The 22,190-nt window shown below is 40.5% G+C and overlaps 10 protein-coding genes across 11 annotated transcripts in view; 5 read left to right on the forward strand and 5 right to left on the reverse strand.

The window, feature by feature from the left end:
* The window catches only part of LOC137583329 (serine/threonine-protein phosphatase 2B catalytic subunit 3), a 31,465-nt gene extending 30,928 nt beyond the window's left edge, over positions 1-537 (reverse strand). The window contains exon 1 of the mRNA XM_068298257.1: positions 74-537. The gene's annotated coding sequence lies outside the window, so the exon portion shown is untranslated. The remainder of the gene's footprint in view (positions 1-73) is intronic.
* Positions 538-1,149: 612 nt separating this feature from the next.
* On the forward strand, positions 1,150-4,210 carry mh (maternal haploid). Its single transcript, XM_068298659.1, has 4 exons — positions 1,150-1,375; positions 1,444-1,632; positions 1,694-1,999; positions 2,061-4,210. The coding sequence occupies exons 1-4, from the start codon at positions 1,271-1,273 to the stop codon at positions 3,987-3,989; spliced, it is 2,529 nt and encodes an 842-aa protein (XP_068154760.1). The 5' UTR covers positions 1,150-1,270; the 3' UTR covers positions 3,990-4,210.
* Positions 4,091-4,799, reverse strand: Alg14 (ALG14, UDP-N-acetylglucosaminyltransferase subunit). The gene has a single exon (XM_068298660.1). The coding sequence runs from the start codon at positions 4,732-4,734 to the stop codon at positions 4,177-4,179; it is 558 nt and encodes a 185-aa protein (XP_068154761.1). The 5' UTR covers positions 4,735-4,799; the 3' UTR covers positions 4,091-4,176.
* A 179-nt stretch (positions 4,800-4,978) lies between these two features.
* Grip128 (gamma-tubulin complex component 5) lies at positions 4,979-8,622 on the forward strand. Its single transcript, XM_068298647.1, has 5 exons — positions 4,979-5,107; positions 5,195-5,662; positions 5,725-6,288; positions 6,345-8,403; positions 8,476-8,622. The coding sequence occupies exons 1-5, from the start codon at positions 5,024-5,026 to the stop codon at positions 8,517-8,519; spliced, it is 3,219 nt and encodes a 1,072-aa protein (XP_068154748.1). The 5' UTR covers positions 4,979-5,023; the 3' UTR covers positions 8,520-8,622.
* Positions 8,520-9,018, reverse strand: LOC137583562 (uncharacterized). Its single transcript, XM_068298648.1, has one exon. It carries the CDS (start codon positions 9,001-9,003, stop codon positions 8,635-8,637), a length of 369 nt encoding a protein of 122 aa, XP_068154749.1. The 5' UTR covers positions 9,004-9,018; the 3' UTR covers positions 8,520-8,634.
* A 236-nt stretch (positions 9,019-9,254) lies between these two features.
* Positions 9,255-9,923, forward strand: LOC137583640 (uncharacterized). Its single transcript, XM_068298730.1, has 2 exons — positions 9,255-9,467; positions 9,528-9,923. Exons 1-2 carry the CDS (start codon positions 9,255-9,257, stop codon positions 9,921-9,923), a joined length of 609 nt encoding a protein of 202 aa, XP_068154831.1.
* Positions 9,924-9,938: 15 nt separating this feature from the next.
* LOC137583352 (glycolipid transfer protein) lies at positions 9,939-11,456 on the reverse strand. 2 transcript variants are annotated; one of them, XM_068298309.1, is made up of 4 exons: positions 11,258-11,456; positions 11,103-11,158; positions 10,297-10,554; positions 9,939-10,220 (listed from the first exon to the last, which is right to left on the reverse strand). In XM_068298309.1, exons 1-4 carry the CDS (start codon positions 11,454-11,456, stop codon positions 10,053-10,055), a joined length of 681 nt encoding a protein of 226 aa, XP_068154410.1. In that variant the 3' UTR covers positions 9,939-10,052. The 2 variants fall into 2 exon arrangements, with proteins under 2 accessions (XP_068154410.1, XP_068154411.1); XM_068298310.1 differs by lacking the exon at positions 11,258-11,456 and having other exon boundaries at positions 11,036-11,125.
* Positions 11,457-13,058: 1,602 nt separating this feature from the next.
* LOC137583350 (uncharacterized) lies at positions 13,059-14,723 on the reverse strand. The gene has a single exon (XM_068298307.1). The coding sequence runs from the start codon at positions 14,607-14,609 to the stop codon at positions 13,059-13,061; it is 1,551 nt and encodes a 516-aa protein (XP_068154408.1). The 5' UTR covers positions 14,610-14,723.
* Positions 14,724-14,982: 259 nt separating this feature from the next.
* On the forward strand, positions 14,983-18,624 carry GCS2alpha (glucosidase 2 subunit alpha). The gene is made up of 5 exons (XM_068298306.1): positions 14,983-15,126; positions 15,469-15,648; positions 15,713-16,495; positions 16,563-18,048; positions 18,125-18,624. Exons 2-5 carry the CDS (start codon positions 15,536-15,538, stop codon positions 18,551-18,553), a joined length of 2,811 nt encoding a protein of 936 aa, XP_068154407.1. The 5' UTR covers positions 14,983-15,126; positions 15,469-15,535; the 3' UTR covers positions 18,554-18,624.
* Positions 18,625-18,743: 119 nt separating this feature from the next.
* LOC137583351 (E3 SUMO-protein ligase PIAS2-like) lies at positions 18,744-20,561 on the forward strand. The gene is made up of 2 exons (XM_068298308.1): positions 18,744-20,425; positions 20,499-20,561. The coding sequence occupies exons 1-2, from the start codon at positions 19,039-19,041 to the stop codon at positions 20,513-20,515; spliced, it is 1,404 nt and encodes a 467-aa protein (XP_068154409.1). The 5' UTR covers positions 18,744-19,038; the 3' UTR covers positions 20,516-20,561.
* Positions 20,562-22,190: the final 1,629 nt, after the last annotated feature.

A 22,190-nucleotide genomic window follows, 5' to 3' on the forward strand; every position in this document is an offset into this window, starting at 1 on the left:
TCATAAAATATAATACATACATATGTACATACATATGCGCTGCTAATAGGAATGAATTTGACATGCAAGTTACCTTTTTTCCTTCAAATTTTCTCCCTCCTGTTGTAGGCGTCGATTGGAGCTTTTATTAATATTTTTGTGTTCTATGCGGAGATGCAGATGCTCTGCTTAAGGCAAAGTTGCATGCACAAGATAATAATTGTGTTATATGTTATTGTTGGCAAATATATTACATATAAGCAAATATACACAACGGTCAGCGCACTAACGGTACCGTTCGAGCTTACTGTAAAAAAAAACCCAAAAAAAAACAAGCTCACACACACACGAACAATATGCAATATGCAATAAAATCTGCAAAAATGTTCTTTTTTGCTTTTGCAGCTTTTTTCTCTCTATTTCTTTTCTTTTTTTGTGGTGTTTGAAATATAAATATTCCAATTAACCCACAACGACCACGACCCGAAAGGAGCAATTTGTGTTTTTTGATTTTTCGACGTGAAAAACTCCGACCGCACAACGTTCCAGTTTGAAATCAAAAACAACATTAACAAAAAAAAAAAAAAAAAACAAAGACAAACAAAAACAATGAAAGACAAAATCACATCGAACAAATGAGTCGAACTCGAACATAGGAGTCGAACAAAGGAGTCGAACTCCGACAAAGGAGTCGAACTCGAACACCGCAGTCGGACAAAGGAGTCGAACAAAAGAGCAACAGCATGCAACAAAAGAGTAGAAAATGCAGCAACAGCATCGAAATCGAACAAATCTGTTAAAAGAGAGTAAGGGTATATTCGCTGTAAAGAGTAAAAACAAAGAAAAACACTTCGCCGCGGCTCTCTTCAATTCAATTCAATTCGCTCGGCGCGCACATTCTTCTCTCAAATGCAACAACAACCACAACGCTGAATTCGCCCGAGCCGTAAAAAAATGAATATTCGCCTTAACCTTTTGCCCTCTCGCCACGAACCAGCCGAACCAAATTCGAGCCACCCGAAGCACATCGAACCACCCGAAACCAGACCGAACTCCTTGATGCCAACATTTAATGCCAACATCGAACAATTGAGCCGTTTTTTTTTCATCTACAATAGTGGAATCCGGATAAAAAATATTGGGAGCCGGATAAAAAACCCGATTGTCCCACTATTGTTCTGTTATACTGCTCAGAAGCGCGAATAAGGAGTCAATTTTAAAGAATTGGCCCATTTTTTTTGGTGCGTCTTGGCTGCAAGTATCGCGGATTTGTTGAATCTGGAGCTCCACAATGTCCGACAATGACGACTATTTGTTTGCGCTAAAATTGCAACAGCAGTTAAATGAACAGTCGCCGGAGAGCAACAACACAACGAACCAAGCCAGCAAAAAGCGTGTAAGATGGCAATAACAACAAATCAGTTGCTTCTCTCTTTGTTTGTTATTATTTATTCATATTTCTAGTTGACAAATGAGCCGGCAAATAGTAGCCAAGCGGACTTCGAACTGGCAGTTAAGCTGCAGGCTCAACTAAATGCAGAGTCCGATGCTGGTTCAGATGACGGAAGTGACTTTAAGGGTTTGCCAGGCGCAAGCGGTGCCAGTGACTTGGATTCAAGTATTCAGTTTGTCTATTCCGGCCAGACAAAGGCGGTAAGTGACACCGAGTAAGGGAATCCAGTGAGAAACCTTTGGTAATCTTGATTATTTGCAGGTGGCCAAGGCCAAGCCATCAGCATCAGGGCAGAGTGATTATTTGAATCAGACACAAAACCTTGTGCATCCTGAATGGGAGCTTATTGATCCTACCCCAGATATTTCATCCATGTTTGTCCAATTCGATGACAAATTCTTTCAAAAGCGCTTGGGAGCTGTGGTCATAGAGTGGAGCAAACGCATGTATTCTTGTGCTGGCATCTGCTATCAGCGAGGCAATCACTATTTCAAGGAGATTATAATACGCCTAAGTGAGCCACTGCTTAAGCTGAGGCCACGCAAGGATCTGGTCGAAACAATGCTGGTTAGTTGCTCATGTCGTTTTTCATTGCCAAATTACTTAGTTTCTACTTTTTGATTTGTAGCATGAAATGATCCATGCCTACTGCTTTGTACTGAACATTCGCGAAGGTAATGGTGGCCATGGTCCCAACTTTAAGCGCATTATGAACACCATTAACAAGGTGGCCGGCACGAATATCACTGTTTACCATACATTTCATGATGAAGTCGATGCATATCGTACCCATATCTGGCGCTGCACTGGCATCTGTCAGAATCACACCCCCTTTCAGGGTTGGGTTAAACGTACTTCGAATCGGGCACCCGGACCCAGTGATCAATGGTGGGAAAAGCATCAACGAGAATGTGGTGGCACATTCATGAAAGTCAGCCAACCGCCGCCAATCAAACCGGCTAAGGAGCCAACCAAATTGTCAAAGGCAAAGAAGTCCATAAAAAATCTGCCCGCCACTACATCAGCCGATGACATACGCAACTATTTTGAGAAGCCACCGGCGAAAAGACCAGCTTTTGGAGTGACATCCAGTGAAAAGCCGATTAGCCAATTGGCTAGTATAGTGCCACCCACATCCTACCCTGGTCTGTCTTCAGATCCCTTTGCTCCGCTAAAGGAAACGGCGGCTGCACCCAAAGTTTTTAGCTTTAGCGATCTCAATAATGATCGTTCGCAGAAAGAAGTACGTGGCGGAAAACTAGGTAAAGGAGTTTTCGGCATAAGATCCCCGCCCCGTGAGATGTCTGGGCAGGGTTATACATTGGCCAACAGTGCCGGAGACATTGAAAATGGTAAAACTCCCGATCGTTCACATCTACGTCAACTTTATTTACGACGCTTTGGCAAAGATCCCCCAGAATCCGATATTAACAAGAAAAAGACCGAATCACAGCCAAAAGAGAGCTCTAAACCAGATGTAGATGCATCTAACAAGAAGCGTTCGCGTGAATCAAACGAGGACGATAATGAGATTGTACGCTGGGAATCCTATGATGATGATATAATGGTACGTGATGTGGTTCCGACTGTGATAAACATCTCCGACAGCGACGATGATGATGATAAGGAGGTAAAAAAGGAGAAACCCCGCCAGGAGCGAGTTCCTTCACCTCGATCATTTTCGCCCATCTCTCGAAATCTGCCAATTAGTAGCCAAGAACGTACACGCAACATAAAGCGAGAGGTCATGGCCGATGAGTCTTTGCGCTTCAGCGATGAAGACATTTTTATGATTGATGATGAATACGATGATGCTGTAGATCACGATGATGAGAATCTATTGGCCGCCACCGAACTTGCCGATCAGTCCATAATCGATGAATTCTTTGGCGAAGATACTTTAATGCAGGAATATCAACGAGAGAACGATGTGATACCAAGTGGATCCCGTTACCATCATAATGTGAACAATGAAATTGTCTCATGTCCCATATGCTTTGAGAAAATGAAACGTTCACAGCTATCGAATCATTTGGAAGGCTGCAGCATAACCATACGCATAGAGCCACCTTCACTTAAGCCAAAGACAATTGTGAAGCAAGCGAATACTAACACCAGCATTAACTCCTCCTCTACGAAAAACAATAATAGCAAAGCCAATCAATCCAAAACTAAGTCCCGCTCTAGTGGAACTAGTGCCAAAGCCAGAGATAACATAGAAGCTCGAGAAGTCAACGATAGTATTCGTCCTCGAACACGTTCAGCGACCCTGCTGTCAAGTTCCGAAAAACGCGTGACACGGCAATCATCACGAAAGGAAATTCTCAAGCAATCGGGCTATACTGATCAAGAGATTGCGGAATTGAATCTGAGCAGCTCATCCGCCAATACGAGTTTCAGCGATGAGGACCAGCAGTTAACTCCACGGCAGCGTCGTCAACGTAATCTATTTAAAAGGACGACACCATGTCCTCACTGCGGACAGGAATTGATGGGTCGTCAGTTGGAGGCTCATGGTAAACTTTGCACTAACAAACGTCGTTCCAGATTTAAATAGGTTGGATCCCTGACGGTCTCCCCCACCTACACCTACATTGTTCCTCTATCATGGCAGTCGATTCATAATTCATTTCCATGGTTTTAAATTCACAAATTGAATGTGTTTGAATATTTGTATTAGTTTTTTTTTTTTAATACGTTTTTTTTTTTTTTTGTTTCTAGATTTAACGTGTATGAATAAACGTTTAGAATAAGCGACCAAAATAACGCAAATTTTGTTTGTTCTCGTAACGCTTTGCCAATGCTGGCCAATGCACAACAAACATATCCGCAATGGGCATCAGTAGGCGACCGCTCAGGGATAGACTCTCCACGCGGCAGAAACTCTCGACGAACACAATTCGTGTTTGGCGAGGTAAGCGGCCAAGTAAACGCCAAAGGTAAGCCGCATAGCAATAGGGCACACATGTTCCGGGTCCATTACAAAGCAACAATTGCGGCTGATCCCGCCAAATGAGCCAACAGCTCCAGGCTAGTGCCCATAGGGTAGTAAAAATGCTAGAGATCCAACTTTGTCCTACGCTCCGACTACGTGGAACTGTAATAAAATCATCCAGCTTTGCTTGAGGCATCTGGGTGAGCAGATGTTGTTGGGAGGTCTCATCGCTGTTGGCGACAATATACCGAATGGGTTGGTATAAAAAAGCATTCTCTTCATTGCCAGTGTCCAACAAGGCTTGATTGATTTTACACATTTCGGCTGTGTGACCACCAGAGCCCAAGATGACATATGTCAGTGGCATAGTTTGCAATCTAATCTTCTCCAGAATTTAAAAAAAACAAACAACTGCCTATCGATAATGCAGGTTGTCGATACTGACTATCGAGTTTTTCAAAGACCGCTCAAATGTTTATTAATCAATATTAATTGATTATTTAATTAATTAAAATGCAAAAAGCTTTCTTTTGTTGTGCTTATCTTTGTGCAATACTCCTAATTTATCTCGAAGAAATTGTTGAAATTGTTAAAAACCTATCGATATCAATTTGAAAATCGATAGAATCAATGGTCTGTCAGCTCTAGCGCCAAGGATGTCGGAGGCGGCAGGACGCAATGCCTTAATCTCTGAGGACTTGCGGAAGCTTATTCCCTTGATAATATCCCAGAGACCAGAGGTAGATGTTCTTTCTATTGGTATCCAAATGTTTGTTAAATTGCCAATTTTCTTAAATTGTACAAATGTCATGTATCGGATTTAAAAGATAACGCCAGAGCAATTTCGCATCTATGAGGAGTTCGCATGGAGCAAAATACGAAACATTCGCTGTTTAAGCACCAATGGCCATGCCGTGCGACGGACACTGGAGGCATTGGTTGAGCGCTTCCATATTGAAAGTATGGCCGTTTTTGGCGATGCACTGCGCCATCTGTACAGTTTATTCCTTGAGCAACCCAAGTGGAGGGAGGAGAATACCGAAGTCGATGTGCAATGGTCGATGTTGGATTTTCTCCTGGCCCTGACTACAGAACCCATACAAAATGTGCGCAGGAATCGCTTGGAAATGAATGAGAAGCGTTTGGCTATACTGCAGGCAGTAAATATGATGACTCACAGTTTGGACCCAGCCAGAGACTGGGAGGAGGAGAACGACGACGACGTGAATGTGGATAGTGATGAATTTGTTGTGCCAAGTGCCAGGTTGAATGGCAATAGTTCAGAGAGCTTAAGTGTAAGAAAATTTTTGATTAGAATGGAGAGAGATAAGGATAAAAACATTTTCTATGCTTGCAGGAATGGTCGGACGATGCAGTATCCGATGAATCGAATAGAGCAGCGTCGTCTAAAGAGAATCTAACAAGTCCGGGTAGCAAAATTGTTTTAGTCCCCGCTTCCAATACCCTGCCCTCAACTACCGTCCGTATTACTCAGCCTTTAAGTTTATATCTCGGAAATAATGGACGAGATAATTCGTTTTGGTGCAAATTGCCCAAACTTTCGCCTCTGGAACCGCCGCGTATGTTTTCGCAATATGAAATTCATATTCGCGACGAGAATCTGGTGCCGCGGCTCATCCATTCGCATTGGTGGCGCAGTGACATTAAGATATTTTCGCAACCTCAGAGTACCAATCCTTTGGCCAATTTCGCCATAGTCTATGTAGAGTATTTGAATAAAAAATCATATGGCATGCTACATTATCCATTGCCCAATACAACCTCAGAGAAATGCCTGCTACGGGAGATCATCTTTATGTTCTTTAATCCCACGAGTTGTTGTTTCTTCAAGGTGGAGCGAACTAAGCAACATCTTAGTATTACAGTCCGCAGCAATGTGAGCATTTGCAGTGTAACAGCGGTAAGTGATCGTCCTATTGATCTCTTCTCATTTTATTGTGATTTTTGATTTCCCAGAGCACCATGAAGAGCGTATTAGAAGTGGAGGTGCTTCCAGCTTTGATATCAATGATGGACTTACGTCATATCATATCGGAGTATATGCTAAATTTTCTCAGTATTGAGAATGCAGAAAATGGCACAATTGTAGGCACTGGCACTATGGAATGCTTTGCCGTTGCTTTGCGTGATCTCATCCAGCCAATCGAGCAGCGTTTAATCGCCTACGAAGGGAAAGTCAAGGATAGCAATGAAATAACTTCGCTTATGTCATTTATTTGGCACATGAAAAAGGACTTTAAAATGCTACAACTGCTGCACCATTTGGCCACAACATGCATAGTGGACACAGCTCCACCACATTTGAAGAGTGCCTATCTGCTGTCGCAATTGTATACCAATACCAAGCTCTATGTTCCCCATCAGAAATTGGCCACCGCATTGCTTTTGTTCTCATTGAAGCGTTACTGTGGCATTATGGATGCATGGTGGCAACGTGCTCACCTAGAGGATTGGCGCCAGGAATTTATTGTGGAACGTCGCCATAGCGAACATGGCGAAAGTGATGGCTTGTGGGGTAATATACAAGCTCGTGGTCTACTTTCAGCACATGACAATGAGCAGAATGCCAAGATATATGAGCAATTAAAAAGTTGCCCCTTCTATCGCCTTCTACTGGATCATGCCCTGGAATCGGGTGAGACCCAAGATCTATTGGCCAGTGTCAATCGGCTGGGTGAGATGTTAAGCACCGCTGCCAATCAAAATCAAACTCTGCATGCCGAGCTAACAGCCCGCTTATTTTCTGACATTGGCATCTATTGTGGCGTCAATGCAGAATTCTTTGGACTGGAGCCGGACAAGAAACTAATTCAAAGGGAAGAGGAAATCAAGAAATATGATCGTGAACTAAAGCGATCATGCTCCATGATAAATGATCAGGAAATTTTGGGCATACTCACACAACATTTAAGCGATGAAACTGAAGAGGAAACGAATATACAAATTCCTCATGCTGAAGTCTGTCAAATCTTTGATGCTCTGGAGAAATGCACTCAACTGCAATTAATCTATGATCTTCCTCGTTGTTTAGATAATATACTCCGCGATCGTCGCAACTATGCCAGCTTCTTTGCCATGCAATACTATCGCGAGCATCTCAATTTGGCGGAACATGTGCGTTTCCTGCGGCACATAATGTTTCTGGAGGCGGACTATTTATTGTATCCATTCTATACTCAACTCTTTCGCAATATCGAATCGTGTGAACAATGGGCTAATAGTGCTGTCCTAACAATGGAATTATATGATATTATTGTTACCCGATATGCGGATATGGCTGGGCAATTGCATGTGGAGTTAGTCTCACAAGTGCGGGCCAAATCGAGTAAAATCTATGAGGCATTAGATGCCATTGAATTGGTCTATGATATGCCGATAGCACTACAAAAGATTCTCACACCACGAATGATGTCCATATACAATTCCATTTGGCGTCTTATGCTTAAAGTGAAATGGGCAGCTTGGAAATTGGAGAATTTACGTTTCATTCGCCGTTCCGATCCATATGCTCCACTCGATTTACTTGGATTGACTGTCCGCCGTTTGGAGATCTTGCGCTTTTGGCTCAACTATCTTATTAATAGCCTACACACACATCTCTGTACGCATGTCATGCAGGCAATTGGCGAGCAATTCGAGCGTCAATTGCATAAATGCACTACCATTGGCAAACTATACTCCCTGCACAATGACTATCTTGAACTTCTGGCCAAGCATTGTCTGCTTAGCGATGATTTTGTCAAGTTTCAAGTGGCCCTGGAACAGCTTTTGCACTTGATATTCGTCCTCGATATGGAATGGGCGAGTTGTAGACGTTATGTTGGTGAATCTCATGCGCTGAGCCTGGATCTAGATCTCACTGAAGACTCAGACAATGATGAAAATAAAGATAATAATGGCTTAGAGTACTTGGCCCTTAATCAGGTGGTCGAAATCGAGAACACTTATATTAAGTGTCATCAGACATTGGCTGAAATATTGCAAAATTTGGTTCATAAGCAAGAACATGGATTCTGTAAGTACAACAATCATCTTTCCCTTTTTAATGCGCCATTTGACAGTCTCACTCTATCTCTTTCTGTTTCAGTGAGTGCCTTGGAAGTGGTCATTAATAGCAGTGTACCCTATTAAACCGAATCGAATCGAATTGTTAAACACATCATCATAGTCATTATGTTTATCATCATCATTATCATCATCATAATAATAAAAGCAAACAAAAATGTTAAACTTATTGAAGTGTAGCCTACAAATCGTAATCCTCATCACTCTGGTTTAATGGTGGTAATTTGGGAGCCACGGTGATCTGTTTTCCCAATGTGTTGCGTTCTAAGAAGGGACGACATGTATCCTCGCATTGGCGCGCTGATTTAAAGACGGTACGAAAAGGAAAGCACCGTCCATTCACATGTTCACAGCGTCGATAGCCGACGTCTCGATTGAAGATATACAAATCAATGCAGGGCGAACAATTTCTCTGGCCCATCATGCGAGATTGAAAGCACTTAAGATGGCGCTCCTCAGAGGTGAAGCCAACACATAGATCATAAATGTTAGCCAACAGACTGACGATTAGAATAGAGAGTAGAGGAAGGTTTATCTGATAGACCGTCATACGTCTGCTTCTGTTACCAAATAGACAACGTTTGAGTGGCTGAGTGTACATAGTGCTACAAATTGCTATAATTCGATTTGTTCAGCCGATTTGAAATTGTAGGAATTTCGCAATGATCGCTTTTGTGGTGGACTGGCCACACTAAGTAAGCCCATCAAAAGATGTCTCACCCCCACACAAAGGCTATAGGTTGTCCTGGGCAACCAAGCCACACAAACCACACGGCATTTATTCAACACACAACAAATAAAATGACACTAGGAATATCGCAGTATAATTTTGATTTACCAACAAGTCCCTTCCAGTCTATAAGTAATCCTTACGATGCTTCGATGGGCACAAACTATCCATTCTATGCCATTATTCCGCATAGATCTAATTTGATACTACAAATGCTGTTGCAGGCAAACTGTGTTATATCCATCCTATGGAGCTCTAGCTATCTATTAAACATGGTCATCTATGTAAGCAATATAGAAAACAAAAATAGATACATATCTACTAACGATAATTCTTTTGGACAGGTCAATGACTTATATAATGCAAATGGCTTGGGCACATTGGCGGCCTATGTGGTGGCTGTAATAAGCGAGATGGTGCGTTTATATGCTGGCAATTCGATTAATCTCCGCACTGGAGCCACAGCTCAGTGGTTAGTGTTGACTCTAACCCCCTGCATTTTGTTGCCGGCTATGGTGTATCTGCGTCTTCTAACCTTTGGCCATGTTTTCTATTTAAGTATCTTGTCAAATATTTTATTCTTAATGATTGCCTTGGAGATTTTGGTAGCCATTTTGCATTTCATTTGCTGCAAGCCGATGGATAAAACGAAATGGCATGCCAAAGAATACCCCATTGATAACAATTCTATGGATTTAGTGTCGCAGGAGCAAGTTGATCAAAGGACATACGAATCATAATGACAAATGGTAAAATTAAAGTTTTCTATTGTTTATTTTTTCCCTCATAAATAATAGTATTAATAAGTTTAAGATGATAATAAGTAAAATTAAGCTAAGTAGCAATCCATTCCATTTATCTGCATTTCATTACACTTTGCGTTTATCGTCCAAATTGTGCGCTCTTAGCAGAGCATCAATCTTATCCAAATGGGCACGCATTGTGGGCAAGTATTGGGTTAGCACCTCAATATTTTCGTCATGGTAAGCACCTTGTCCTAATAGTTGACTACGCGTTGGAACCCAACTGTATATAATCTGCAATAACAATAAAAAATAACAATATTGAATTAATAAATTGAAAGTTACAACAATTTCGGTTAGATTAGCTTACCTTAATTGTATTCTGCACAATGAAACCATGATATGGCTTCAATGTACGCTCATAGGCATCTTGAAGATGCTGTTTCAATACCTCCGTATTCTGTGCATCTGCATAGATATTCTCAAAGAATGTGCATATTAATTGCAGGCCACGTTTGAGCCAGAGCAAGGCGTTTGCGGCAAAATCATCAATATTCACATTAAGCACAATTAAATCCTCCAAATATTGATATTTGATTACATCAGCACCATAAGCTTTTGTTAGTTTCTGTAATGCAAATGAAACAAAACATTCATTGTAACTAAATTCTTTTATCAATTTAACTAAAAGTCCAATAAAAATGCATTCAGATACATATACAAACATATGTGAAAATAATCGTTAACTCAAGCAATTGCATTGAGTTTTAACCATGTCCTCGGCTGAATTTTCTTTCTATAAAGCTATACTGCTAGAGAGACAGCTTAAATCAAATCGGATTGCTACGCTTTTCATTTATATACTCATGTATATGTATACAAATTGCTTTACATTCTTTCTTGTTCTTTTACGAAGAGTGATATCAGAATATAAGAACTTCCGGTAGATAATTATATATGTACTTAAAAAAAAGACATGCGATTTTAACGTTTTACAAGATAAGTTAAAAACCAATTTTGGCTACCTAAGGCCAATTTTTTAAAGTTTCGAATAAAAAAAAGAATTAAAACTAAAGTTTATATTTAAACAAGTGAATATTGCAACATACACCTTGCTTGACACGTGTCAATGATATTTTTGTCATTTCTTTTGCGGGTTTTGGCCAACTCACTTACATTTATATTGCCATTCATATCACTGATCACGGGCGTAAAAAGTTTGCCAAAGCTTTCTGCGAATGGAAAAGTTCAGAATATTTATATACATATATAAATATATAGAGAGATAGCTACGTATAAATTTGAATTTGAATACGTTTTCTTTGTGATACCTATAACGGTTACAATCTCCTTGGCCGCATTTAGGAATGCTTGAGTTTCTACTTTATCAACTGTGCTTGCCGGAAATCCCTTCAAGGTTTTGAATTGAATTCGTGCTACTGCTGACGATGATGATGAGGATGACTTTGATGGGAGTGTTGCTGCTGTTGTTGTAGTTGATGATGATGATGATGATGATGATCCGTCCATGTTGAGGTCTGAAATAGAAATGTCATAGAATCAATGCTTGCCCACTTTTTGTTCTTTTGTGTTTTGTTTTTCATTTTGATTATTTTCCTTACAGTTCTCAGTTCGATAATCAATTTTGCAGGCATGAGGCGCATTTCATTTATCTTATCACCTGTGGTTAGTTTGTTACTGAATTTTGGGTGTGCGTTCCATCAAAATACAAGAAAACAGAGCATTTTTCATTATCGAACCAAACACGGAGACACACATACAAACACACACATGCACATAGAAAAGTAAATAAAACACTAGAAACTACAAATCCCCGATTGCCAAAGCGATTGACTGCTCCGCTCACTGAGAGACTTTAACCCATTTTGACATGGGCAAAGAAAACAGAAAACATATGTGTGAGATCGCGTTTGGGCTTCATCTGGTTCCGGGTCTCGGGGAGAGAGAGAGCCAATCACAGAGAGTGAGTAACTAGTGAATTTCAGTTGAGATGATTACGACGACGTCGACGATCTTCGTTCTGGATTTGTTTGCGGTTTCCATTAGCAACAAAAAAATTCTTAATAAAGTTTTCGAATGCTACTAGTGACTGTGTATACCCTTAGCATTGAAATGGGTTAAAAATTAGAAGTCTATTATAAGGTTTGATTGTCCAAAATTTAAATAAAACCCAAACTACAATTGCCTCAGTCATGAGAATTATACAATGTCCATAAGCTCTTAAGATCTGAATGGAAATAAACAATTGAATTTGTTCAGCTTTTTGTTTTCTTGAGCGGCTTCTCTTCATTCTCTTTGTCAGATTCCTACTGGAAGCAAGGAATTTTGAAGCACTTCTGGGTGAAATACCAGTCTTCGTCTTCAGAGAAATCAATATAAATCGCTATAAATTTATATTTTTTTTTACAATAAATATGTGAAGAGGTTAAAGATAGTTTTAAATTAGTTCAGTTGACTTCTTGTACGATGACAAAAAGTTTTCAGATAAACTCACAAACGTATTCTCGTAAGGTTAATCGATCTTTATATTTGTTTGTTTCTGGTTTTCTTTGGGCATGAAACCCACTTTGAGGAGACTCAAATGCCTTCAAACTGATTAAACTCAATAAACTGGTTGAAAAAGTTTTCTGTCAAAACGAAATAACACATAATATAATTTTAAACATATAGTTTTTTAGGCTTTAACAGTATCTACTAACTAATGGCAAATACAGAAGACTTTAGTTTTAAATTTAAATTAATGTCTAAAGTCGATAGTCTCATTGTTGTGGAAAGGGTATGCGAATTCCAAAGTCACATACGAAACGAAGTCAACTTGTGTGGTGTGTGTGTGTGTGTGTGTGATTTCCAGTTTCTAGTTTAAAATTTCAAGTTCAGTACGAGACCTAAGAACTTACAGTTTGAAAGTCACTAAGACATATGTTAATAGATTGGGCCAAGTTAATTAAATTTGTCTGTTAATAGAATTCAAATGGCAATTCTAGTGATATCGCTTACAATAAAACCTTTCTAATTATATAAATCTCTGATTGTTTAGTTAGTATTTAGTTAATTAGTGGTCAGCTTATGCCATGGTTAAATGTGGTTCGCAAAATTCGAAATGTGTCTTACCTAATCACAGGCCAAACGTTTGGTATCTCCACTTCTGGTCAAAACAAATACGTAATGGGTACGTTGCTTGGCCAACAGATGCCACAATGCTCCAGGCAATGGAAATTGATAAACTGGAGCTGAAAGCTTATCCTCTGCAAACTCTTCGTAGTGAGCCACCAGACTATCGAGATTACACCGCAGCTCAATGAGACGTAATGGTATGGTAGAGATAATTGCCTCAGCCACAAGATCTAGAGAGATATTAACGCCCGATGGATCCTGTTTTTGTTTTTCCTCTTCCGAATTTGAATCTCTTAGCCATCGATGTTGGGCTAATATCACTGCACAATTTCGCGTGAAATAGAAACTATCGGTAAGTCGTTGTGTGTGATAATTGTCCAAGTGTTGATTGATTGGCTTCTTTAACTGGGTTAAACGAAGGCGTGTCGCTGATGTGGATGGAGCAGCTGCAGATGGAGATGGGATTGGAGCCTGGTTATTACTTTTAACGGCCACAATTCGTTGTGGCAAATGCTCTGTGAGCTGATCAACTGTGAGAACACGATTTAGATAATCAAATCCCTGACCCATTACACCATCACGTGTGTGACCGAGATCAAAACAATGGCCCAATTCATGGCACACTGCACCCAATGTGCTGGCATACACACCACCATATGTTCGTCTATAGTTGCTTTCGTCTGGCAATCGTCCAATATCCACACGCTCCTTGCTCCTGATGCAGTCTCCGATTGCAGTGAAGCTCTGTGGCCATGCATAGAAGTGGCCACTGCCAAAAAGGGCCAAGCCCCCACCACCCAAGGCTGCGTGACCGTGCAAATGGCGTCGTATATTCTCGTATGTGAAATCTCCGCTTGCCGTTACAGCAGCTCCATTATAACGGGTGCAGCCTACAAATGCACAGAATTTTAGATTCACTTGTTGTCCCCACTCTGAGCTGGCAAGTATTTCGCTAGCAAAATGTTGCCACAATTCGTCTTCGCTTCTCTCAAGAACTTCCGATTGCGTTAAACTCGATTGGAATATCTTGCAGGCATCATTTAAGGTGAAAAATCTATTGGGGAATCCAGCAGCATTCAGTTTATGGGCATAGATGCACTGGACTAAGCGTAAATTGAGATCAATTAAGGAGCAACGGGCAGTGGCCAATTCTCCGAATTCATTTTCGTCCTTGCACACCAAATATAAAGGCTGGACCCGATAGTGACTACGTCTGGGTCTATACGTAAAGTTAATCAGTCGCGATCCGCTGCAGCAGCGTAAATGTAGATGCAGTTGCTCTACCTCCCTAATTTGACTACTCTTTTTTTCGCTGTCTAAATCGTAAAGTAATTTGAACTCTCCTGTTGTCGACAATTGAGTTAGTTGCTCTTCAGACTTATCTCGTGCCGGCCAATCCAAGGTTGCCTTTAATTGGCGAGCGTTTGTGCATTTCGGCTGCAGTCGTCCTTTGATCAGCAGCAAGCTGTGCTCCACTTGATCCAAGTCCTCGAGTTGTTCAACGATTATGCTATGGACGCGCTTGCAGCCAATGACACTGCTGGTCATTGCTTCTCCCGGCTACCGGTCCACAAGTGCGTCCAAAACAAACCAATTGCTAACGAGATATTAGTGTTTTTTGCATCGGCTCCCTCCACCACCTCCTTTCAAAAAAGGGACCAGTTTTTACAAGATAATCAACAAAGATATCGATACTATCGATTGACGATTATTTTCTAGCTATCGACAAACACAATGTTTTTGAACTTGGTACCGCGCAAATTGAGTTTTTACAATAAATGTATATATATATATTTTATAATATATATATTAAAACGAAAGCCTATATTGGAAAAAATGCAATTCAAATTACCATAAAATTAAATATTGTTGACATTTGGTCACACTGTTGTGTGATATGGCAAAATTTAATTTAGTGCTGGCAATTTGCTGTGCAATGAAATTTTACAGCACTGGCTTAGCCACCGACAACACTCATACATAGACGGTTCAGAGTTGGGTTGTTTAATTATTTTGTAAAAAAAAAAAAACACAAAGCTTAACGAATTAAACAGAATTTGCAAAGGTTTGTAGACCAAACAATTGTTTAATGGGTTGATTGACATTAAATGTTTTTCGAGAATTGCTTATAAAATGCATAAAAACTGCATAACCAACCGGCGAAAATTGCATCGGTAACCTTAAAAAATGAAATAAATGTAAAATATTAAAGTAATTGATAGTTAAAATTGTAATTGGCGGTTTGAAATGGATATAAAAGAATTAAATAATTAGAAAAGAATAGAAATATCATATTTTTGGTTTTGTTTGTTTTGTTGACAAGGTCTGACGTGGATTTTGATTTGCAGTGGCAACAACAACAAGAAAACATGTAATTAATTTTTTCTAAATATAAACAATTTTGCAGATAACGCCCCCTAACAGGATAGGAAGACGGGGAAAGGAGGCAGACGCACAAAACATACATAGTCAAAATGCATTTGACATTGGGCATCATTTTGGCCATAATTGGCTCGCTTATGCTCACCTCGGTGACTGGCGTCGATCCAAATAATTTCAAAACCTGTGAGCAAAGCAGTTTCTGCAGGTCTGATTATCATCACCTAATGTCTAAATGATCTTTGATTGACCTTTAATTTTCAATTTCTCAGACGTTCACGCAAAATTCAGAGCTCGGGCAGCAAATATGCAATAATACCTGGAACTTTGAACACTTATGCCGATTCGCTGACTGCAGATTTAATTAACAAAGAGAACCATCATCAGTTTACTTTTAAATTAGAGGGACTTGTGGGCAGTACTTTCCGCCTCCAAATTGATGAGAAGCAACCATTACATCCACGTTATCGGGTTGAAGATGCTCTCAAGGAGCAGCCTAAAACTGCGCGCATAAGTGTACAGAAGGAGACCGATGGTGAGATAACCATCAGTACGGATGATCATAAAAACAAGGCTGTCATTCATGGTGATCCATTCCGCATTGACTTCTATGAGAATGATGTTTTGGTTGTTACGGCAAATGCAAAAAATTGGCTTTACTTTGAGCATTTGCGTCAGAAACCAGCGGATGCGGCTTCGGCCGATGCTAATGCTGATGGTGAGGCTGGTGCTGGTAATGCTGTGGCTGATGACGATCAACAGCAGGCAGAGGCTCCCAAAGCTCCTGGAGAAGCTATTGACGATCCGGGTGCATGGGAAGAGAATTTCAAATCGCATCATGATTCAAAACCTCATGGACCAGAGGCTGTAGCTTTGGATTTCTCATTCCCAGAAGCTGAAGTGCTATTTGGCATACCTGAGCATGCTGACAATTTTGTTTTGAGATCTACGTCGGGCACTGATCCGTATCGTTTATACAATTTGGATGTCTTCGAATATGTTTTGGAGAGCAAAATGGCGTTATATGGTTCAGTACCAGTCCTCTATGGTCATGGGTAAGTATTCTCTCTGAATCTTTATTAGTAACTCTTTTTGAATCCAAACCGATTATATTCCATTTAGACCCCGACGTACCGCTGGTGTCTATTGGCAAAATGTGGCCGAAACTTGGGTCGATATTTATACGGCGGAAACAAATGTGGTATCCTCTTTGGTTAATTTCGTATCTGGGTCTCGTAAATCACCATCGCCTGCTGCTCATTTCATCTCCGAATCTGGCATAGTGGATGCTTTTATTGTGTTAGGTCCGAAACCCATTGATGCATTTAAGCAATATGCAGCTTTAACTGGAACACATCCATTGCCGCAGTTTTTCTCGCTGGGCTATCATCAGTCACGCTGGAATTACAATGATGAACGGGATGTGGCTTCAGTGTCCTCGAAATTTGATGAATACGATATACCCATGGATACAATGTGGTTAGATATTGAGTATACTGATGGTAAACGTTATTTCACATGGGATAAATTCAAGTTCCCTGAACCGTTGACCATGATTAAGAATCTAACTGATGTTGGTCGCCATTTGGTTATCATTATCGATCCACATATTAAACGAGATACTGGCTATTTCTTCCACAATGATTGCACAGAGCGTGGCTATTATGTAAAGACGCGCGATGGCAACGACTATGACGGCTGGTGCTGGCCAGGATCGTCAAGCTATCCGGATTTCTTTAATCCCGTTGTCCGTGACTATTATGCCGGGCAATATGCCTTGTCGAAATTCAATACTGTGAGTGAAAACACAATGATCTGGAACGATATGAATGAACCATCGGTGTTCAATGGTCCCGAGGTGACGGCTCCCAAAGATCTGGTGCATTATGGCAATTGGGAGCATCGCGATGTTCATAATCTTTATGGTCATATGCATTTGATGGGCACATTTGCCGGCCTCCAACAGCGTGATCCCAATCAGCGTCCATTTATATTGACACGTGCGCATTTTGCTGGCTCCCAAAGATACGCAGCCATCTGGACAGGTGATAATATGGCGGAATGGTCGCATTTGCAGCATTCCATCAAAATGTGCCTGACTGAAGCTGTGGCCGGTTTCTCATTCTGTGGAGCCGATGTGGGTGGTTTCTTTGGCAATCCTGAATCAGAGTTGCTTGAACGTTGGTATCAGACAGGTGCCTTTTTGCCCTTCTTCCGTGGCCACGCCCATATAGATACAAAGCGTCGTGAACCCTGGCTCTATTCAGAGCGCACTCGTCTCGTTATACGAGATGCTTTGCTTAAGCGTTACAGTTATCTGCCACTGTGGTACACTGCCTTCTATGAATTGGAATTGAAAAACGAGCCTGTTATTCGTCCACTCTTGACCCATTATCCAACGGATAAGGAATCCTTTAGCATTGATAGTCAACTGCTTGTACAGGACCGTTTGCTAGTCCGACCGGTAATGCAACAGGGAGTCAGCAAGGTTGATGTCTATTTCCCAGCCATTGACGATAAGAAGAATGGTGACTATTGGTACGATGTCGATACATATCAGCGCCAAGAGCGTGCCGGTTACGAGAGTGTGCCTGTAACAGAGTACAAGGTAAATAAGGAGAAAGAAAGAAAATGGTATAAAATATAATCTTCATCTAACCATTTAATTTTTTATTTTTTTATAGATTCCCGTATGGCAACGTGGTGGCAGCATATTACCCAAAAAAGAACGTCAACGCCGAGCCTCGACTCTAATGTTGCACGACCCATACACATTGATCGTTTGTCTGGATCGCCAGGGCAAGGCCGAGGGCACACTCTATTTGGATGATGAGAAATCCTATGAGTATCGTCAAGGTCAATACATTTATGTTAACTATGAGTTTGCCCAGAATCAGTTGACAAATCGTTTTATTGGCAAACCAAAGTACAAGTCGGATGCCTGGATCGAACGTGTTGTTATTGCCGGCCTCTCGACTGTGCCACAAAGTGCGACAATTACGGTGAATGGTGTCAGTCAACGTTTGGAGGTGTTGCAGCAGGATCATGCTGTTATTGTGCGCAAACCGGGCATCAAAATGGATGTAGATTTTGCTATTAAATTGAACTATTAGAGATGTTTATTCCATTAAATTTACTACACATTGAAATTGCGATTAAATAATTAATAGTTATATTTACCATATACATACTTATATAGAACGATGGAATCGAACAAATATTCCATAAATCATGAGTCCTCAATTTTAACCAATTCTTTATTTTCCTTTCTATTCATTTCTCTTTTCTTTTTGTTCGTTGTCAAAATCGCTTGCTTAGCAAATAAAGTTTAGAAAAAAGAGAACAAAACAAAATTTATCTGTCAAAAAGAATCGATTAAAATTTTATCTTTATACATACATATGTACCAAAGTAGTCCGAGCCATAAGTGTCAAGGTATGTAAATGTATATATACATAGGTGTCAAGGTACATATCAGATTCAGTTACGGGCTTGTAAATTTCGTTTCGTCTGACAAAAATAATATTTTTTTTTTTTTAATTTTTCTTGCGTTGGTTTTTTTGATTTTTCGCTTTTTTCGTTTGGCTTTAAAGTAAAAATGTCGCATAATTCGGGAAGCAATTCGCCAGTTTTCAGCGATGCAGGTGACAATTCATCTGTATCATCTGCGGCAACTATGATGGTAAGCAGCGGTGAGAGTGAGGTGGATATGGAAACGAACTCAGGCTGTGTATCTTCGTCAACTGAAAGCGCTGATGAGAGTTTCGGCGATGACGAAGTGGAGGTGGACATCGATTTCGACGAATTCGAGGAGGAAGATGATGAAGACGACGGTATTCCTGGAGGTTCAATTGTGGAGCCGAGCTGCAAAAAGTTGTCCACTTATTGGAATCGTTTGCCCCTTGGGTTAAATATCAATTTCGACAGTTCTGAACTCGGCGATGCTACCTATATGCAATTCCGTGAGCCACCATTTGTTCGTGTTGTGGCGGAACTTGTGCGCCCCACACGTATGATTAAACCACAATCAAGAGAGGGAGTGCATCACTTCAGCTTTTTGTTTGAACTAACTCCAGGTCAAGCACTAGAATTGGCCGCCGAAGAGGTTGGAGTTGTATTTCGTTTCGGGGAACTTAAACGTCATCAACCGCAAATGGATAAACTTTCAGATCCGATTAATATTAGTATTTGTGTGAACAATCAACCAATACCGAGCGGAGTGGTCCAGGGCCCAATAAATATCTCCAGCCAAGTGAAGTTGGCTCGCAACATGTCCACAGTGGTCACTTTGAACTGGCTGCCCGATTTTAAGGTACAGTCCTGCTTCAGTGTGGAGTTAATCCGTCACCTGACTATCTCGGAAATGATGAAGCGCATTCAAACGCAAGTGCGTCCGAAGCAGGTTACCCAGAGTGTGATCCATGCGGTTCTCGGCTTAACACGCAATCCAAATGAGAATCATTGCTTTCGCAGCATCAATTTGATACTCATCTGTCCCATTACCATGCAGCGCATGCGGTATCCTTGCCGTGCTACCAGTTGCTCGCATTTGAATTGTTTTGACGCTTTGGAATTTTTGCATCGCGTCGCTGAGACTGGCGAATGGCTGTGTCCAGTGTGCAACAAGGCCATGCTGTGGGAGAATATGGAGATTGATGAGTATTTCCGCGATCTAGTAGTTTCTTCTCCCTTGGATGTGATCCATTTTGAGACACCCATACCGGGCATTTTGTCACCGGAGTCAAATACTTTTAGCGATGAAGAAAATGATGATAACGTGGAGTTTGCACGTACACCTGAATTCGAACCTTCTGAGTCTGATGATGAGCAGCCAGAGGCAGAGCCAGAGCCAGAGCGAGAGCCAGAACCTGAACCAGAACGTATACCTGAACAAGAACCTGAACCACAACCAGAAGCACAACCAGAACCGGAGGCGGAAGCTGTCGTGGTGGCCCAGCCAGAATTGGAAGAGGGAGAATATATAGGTGCGAAAATTTAAACAATTTTAATTGACATTCAACTGATGCTTTCTATTTTCTTCCTTTCAATCCATTGTAGAATATATTTTATCATAGGAATCATTCCTAATCCCTGATGTTTTACATACTATGTAATCCTTACCTATATATAATTTTTTTTACTGTTAAATATAACTGAAGAAAAACGGTAACTGTATCTTATCTTTCTTTGGCTGTTTCAATATCAATACTTTCAAACTCGTCAAAAACAATTCGAAAACGTTTAGTTATGTAATCAGTATTATGTCTTGATTTAAACTACTGCGCAGTTTTTATATCCCGGATTTAGCCGGATCGCACCGATATACCATATCATTTGAAATTATTACACCTACTACTATCTATTATCTGGATGTTGACGCGTACAATGCGATGTAAGTATGTACAAGTGGCCCATACGACACCTGTGTCGCGTTAGCCCAAGCAGAGAGCTGTCCACCACCCGCACGACCGACCGTGGGAGGCTTCTGATCTGATTATGGGATAAAGAAGATTGTAGTCAGAGCCTAATACTCGAAAAGGTTCATCTAAAACATAGTTAGCTCAAATACAGTGTTTTAAAGATAGAGGAATAAAATTTCTGGTAGGTTTAACTGATTTTATAGCTCAGGAAAATCAATTTATGTGAAGATAGCACCAAGCATTACTCCAAGATTAATTAGAGAAAGAACATAGATTAAAAAAGCCTACTGGAGTATGACATTGCGATCCCAATTTAGGTCGCGAAGAGCAAAAAGCTGAAATTGCTTTTCAACTGATCATGTTCATTGGTCAGATGTTTGGAACGCACAGAAGGAGACGTTTCCGACCCCATCAAGTATATATGTACATATGTTCTTGATCAGCATGAGAAGCTGAGTCGATATAGCCATGTCCGTCTGTCCGTCCGTGCGTATGCGTTTTACTCAGTCATCTTAAGAGCTATCGGGCTCAAATTTTTTTTTCTGGCAGATCAGGTATGAAAATTATCAGGATCGGACCACTATATCATATCATATATTATACATCTAAAAGAAACATTTTCATAAAAATTGGAGTATCACTATTAAATTTACATATGCGATAATATTGGACATAAAACCTCAGATCCCAATGTGTATGCGTGTGTTGCTTTGCTTAGGGAATGAGGAAATAATTTATAGAGGTTGTTCCTATGTGGAAGTGGGTGTGGCAAATAATTTAAATAATCATAATCTAACTAAACAAGTCTACATACCAAAATTGGTGACTAACTTTGTTAGTTGTTGATCTTTTTAATGTCTCTCGCTGCTATAGCTTTTAAAAAAATCAATTTTGTATAAGTCCTGGGGCCGTGGCCAAAATTTGAAACAAACTTGATAACTGTACATGTCACACGAGTCTACGTACCAAATTTGGTGGCTCTAGCTCTTTCAGTCTCCGACATCTAGGTGTTTTTACAGACGGACGTGGCTAGATCCACTCTTTTGATGATCCTGATCAAGAATGTATATATGTACTTCATGGGGTCGGAAAAGCGTCCTTCTGCCTGTCACATACATTTTGGTGACTTAAATATTCACCATATGGGTGCATGGTATAAAAAGAGGAATATTTGGGAATATGTAAGAATGCTAGATTTTTTCCGATTTTCATTCTTGTCTTAACTTGCATTCACACCCTGAAAACTTATATTTTGGTTCCTTGATTGCTGAAGGCCCCGCGTTAACTTAATCCGGCACTATTTTGATGTCATTTTAATATAATCCAAATT

The sequence above is a fragment of the Drosophila tropicalis genome, unplaced genomic scaffold (genome assembly GCF_018151085.1).
Source record: "Drosophila tropicalis isolate 14030-0801.00 unplaced genomic scaffold, ASM1815108v1 contig_867, whole genome shotgun sequence".
Lineage (NCBI taxonomy): Eukaryota > Metazoa > Arthropoda > Insecta > Diptera > Drosophilidae > Drosophila > Drosophila tropicalis.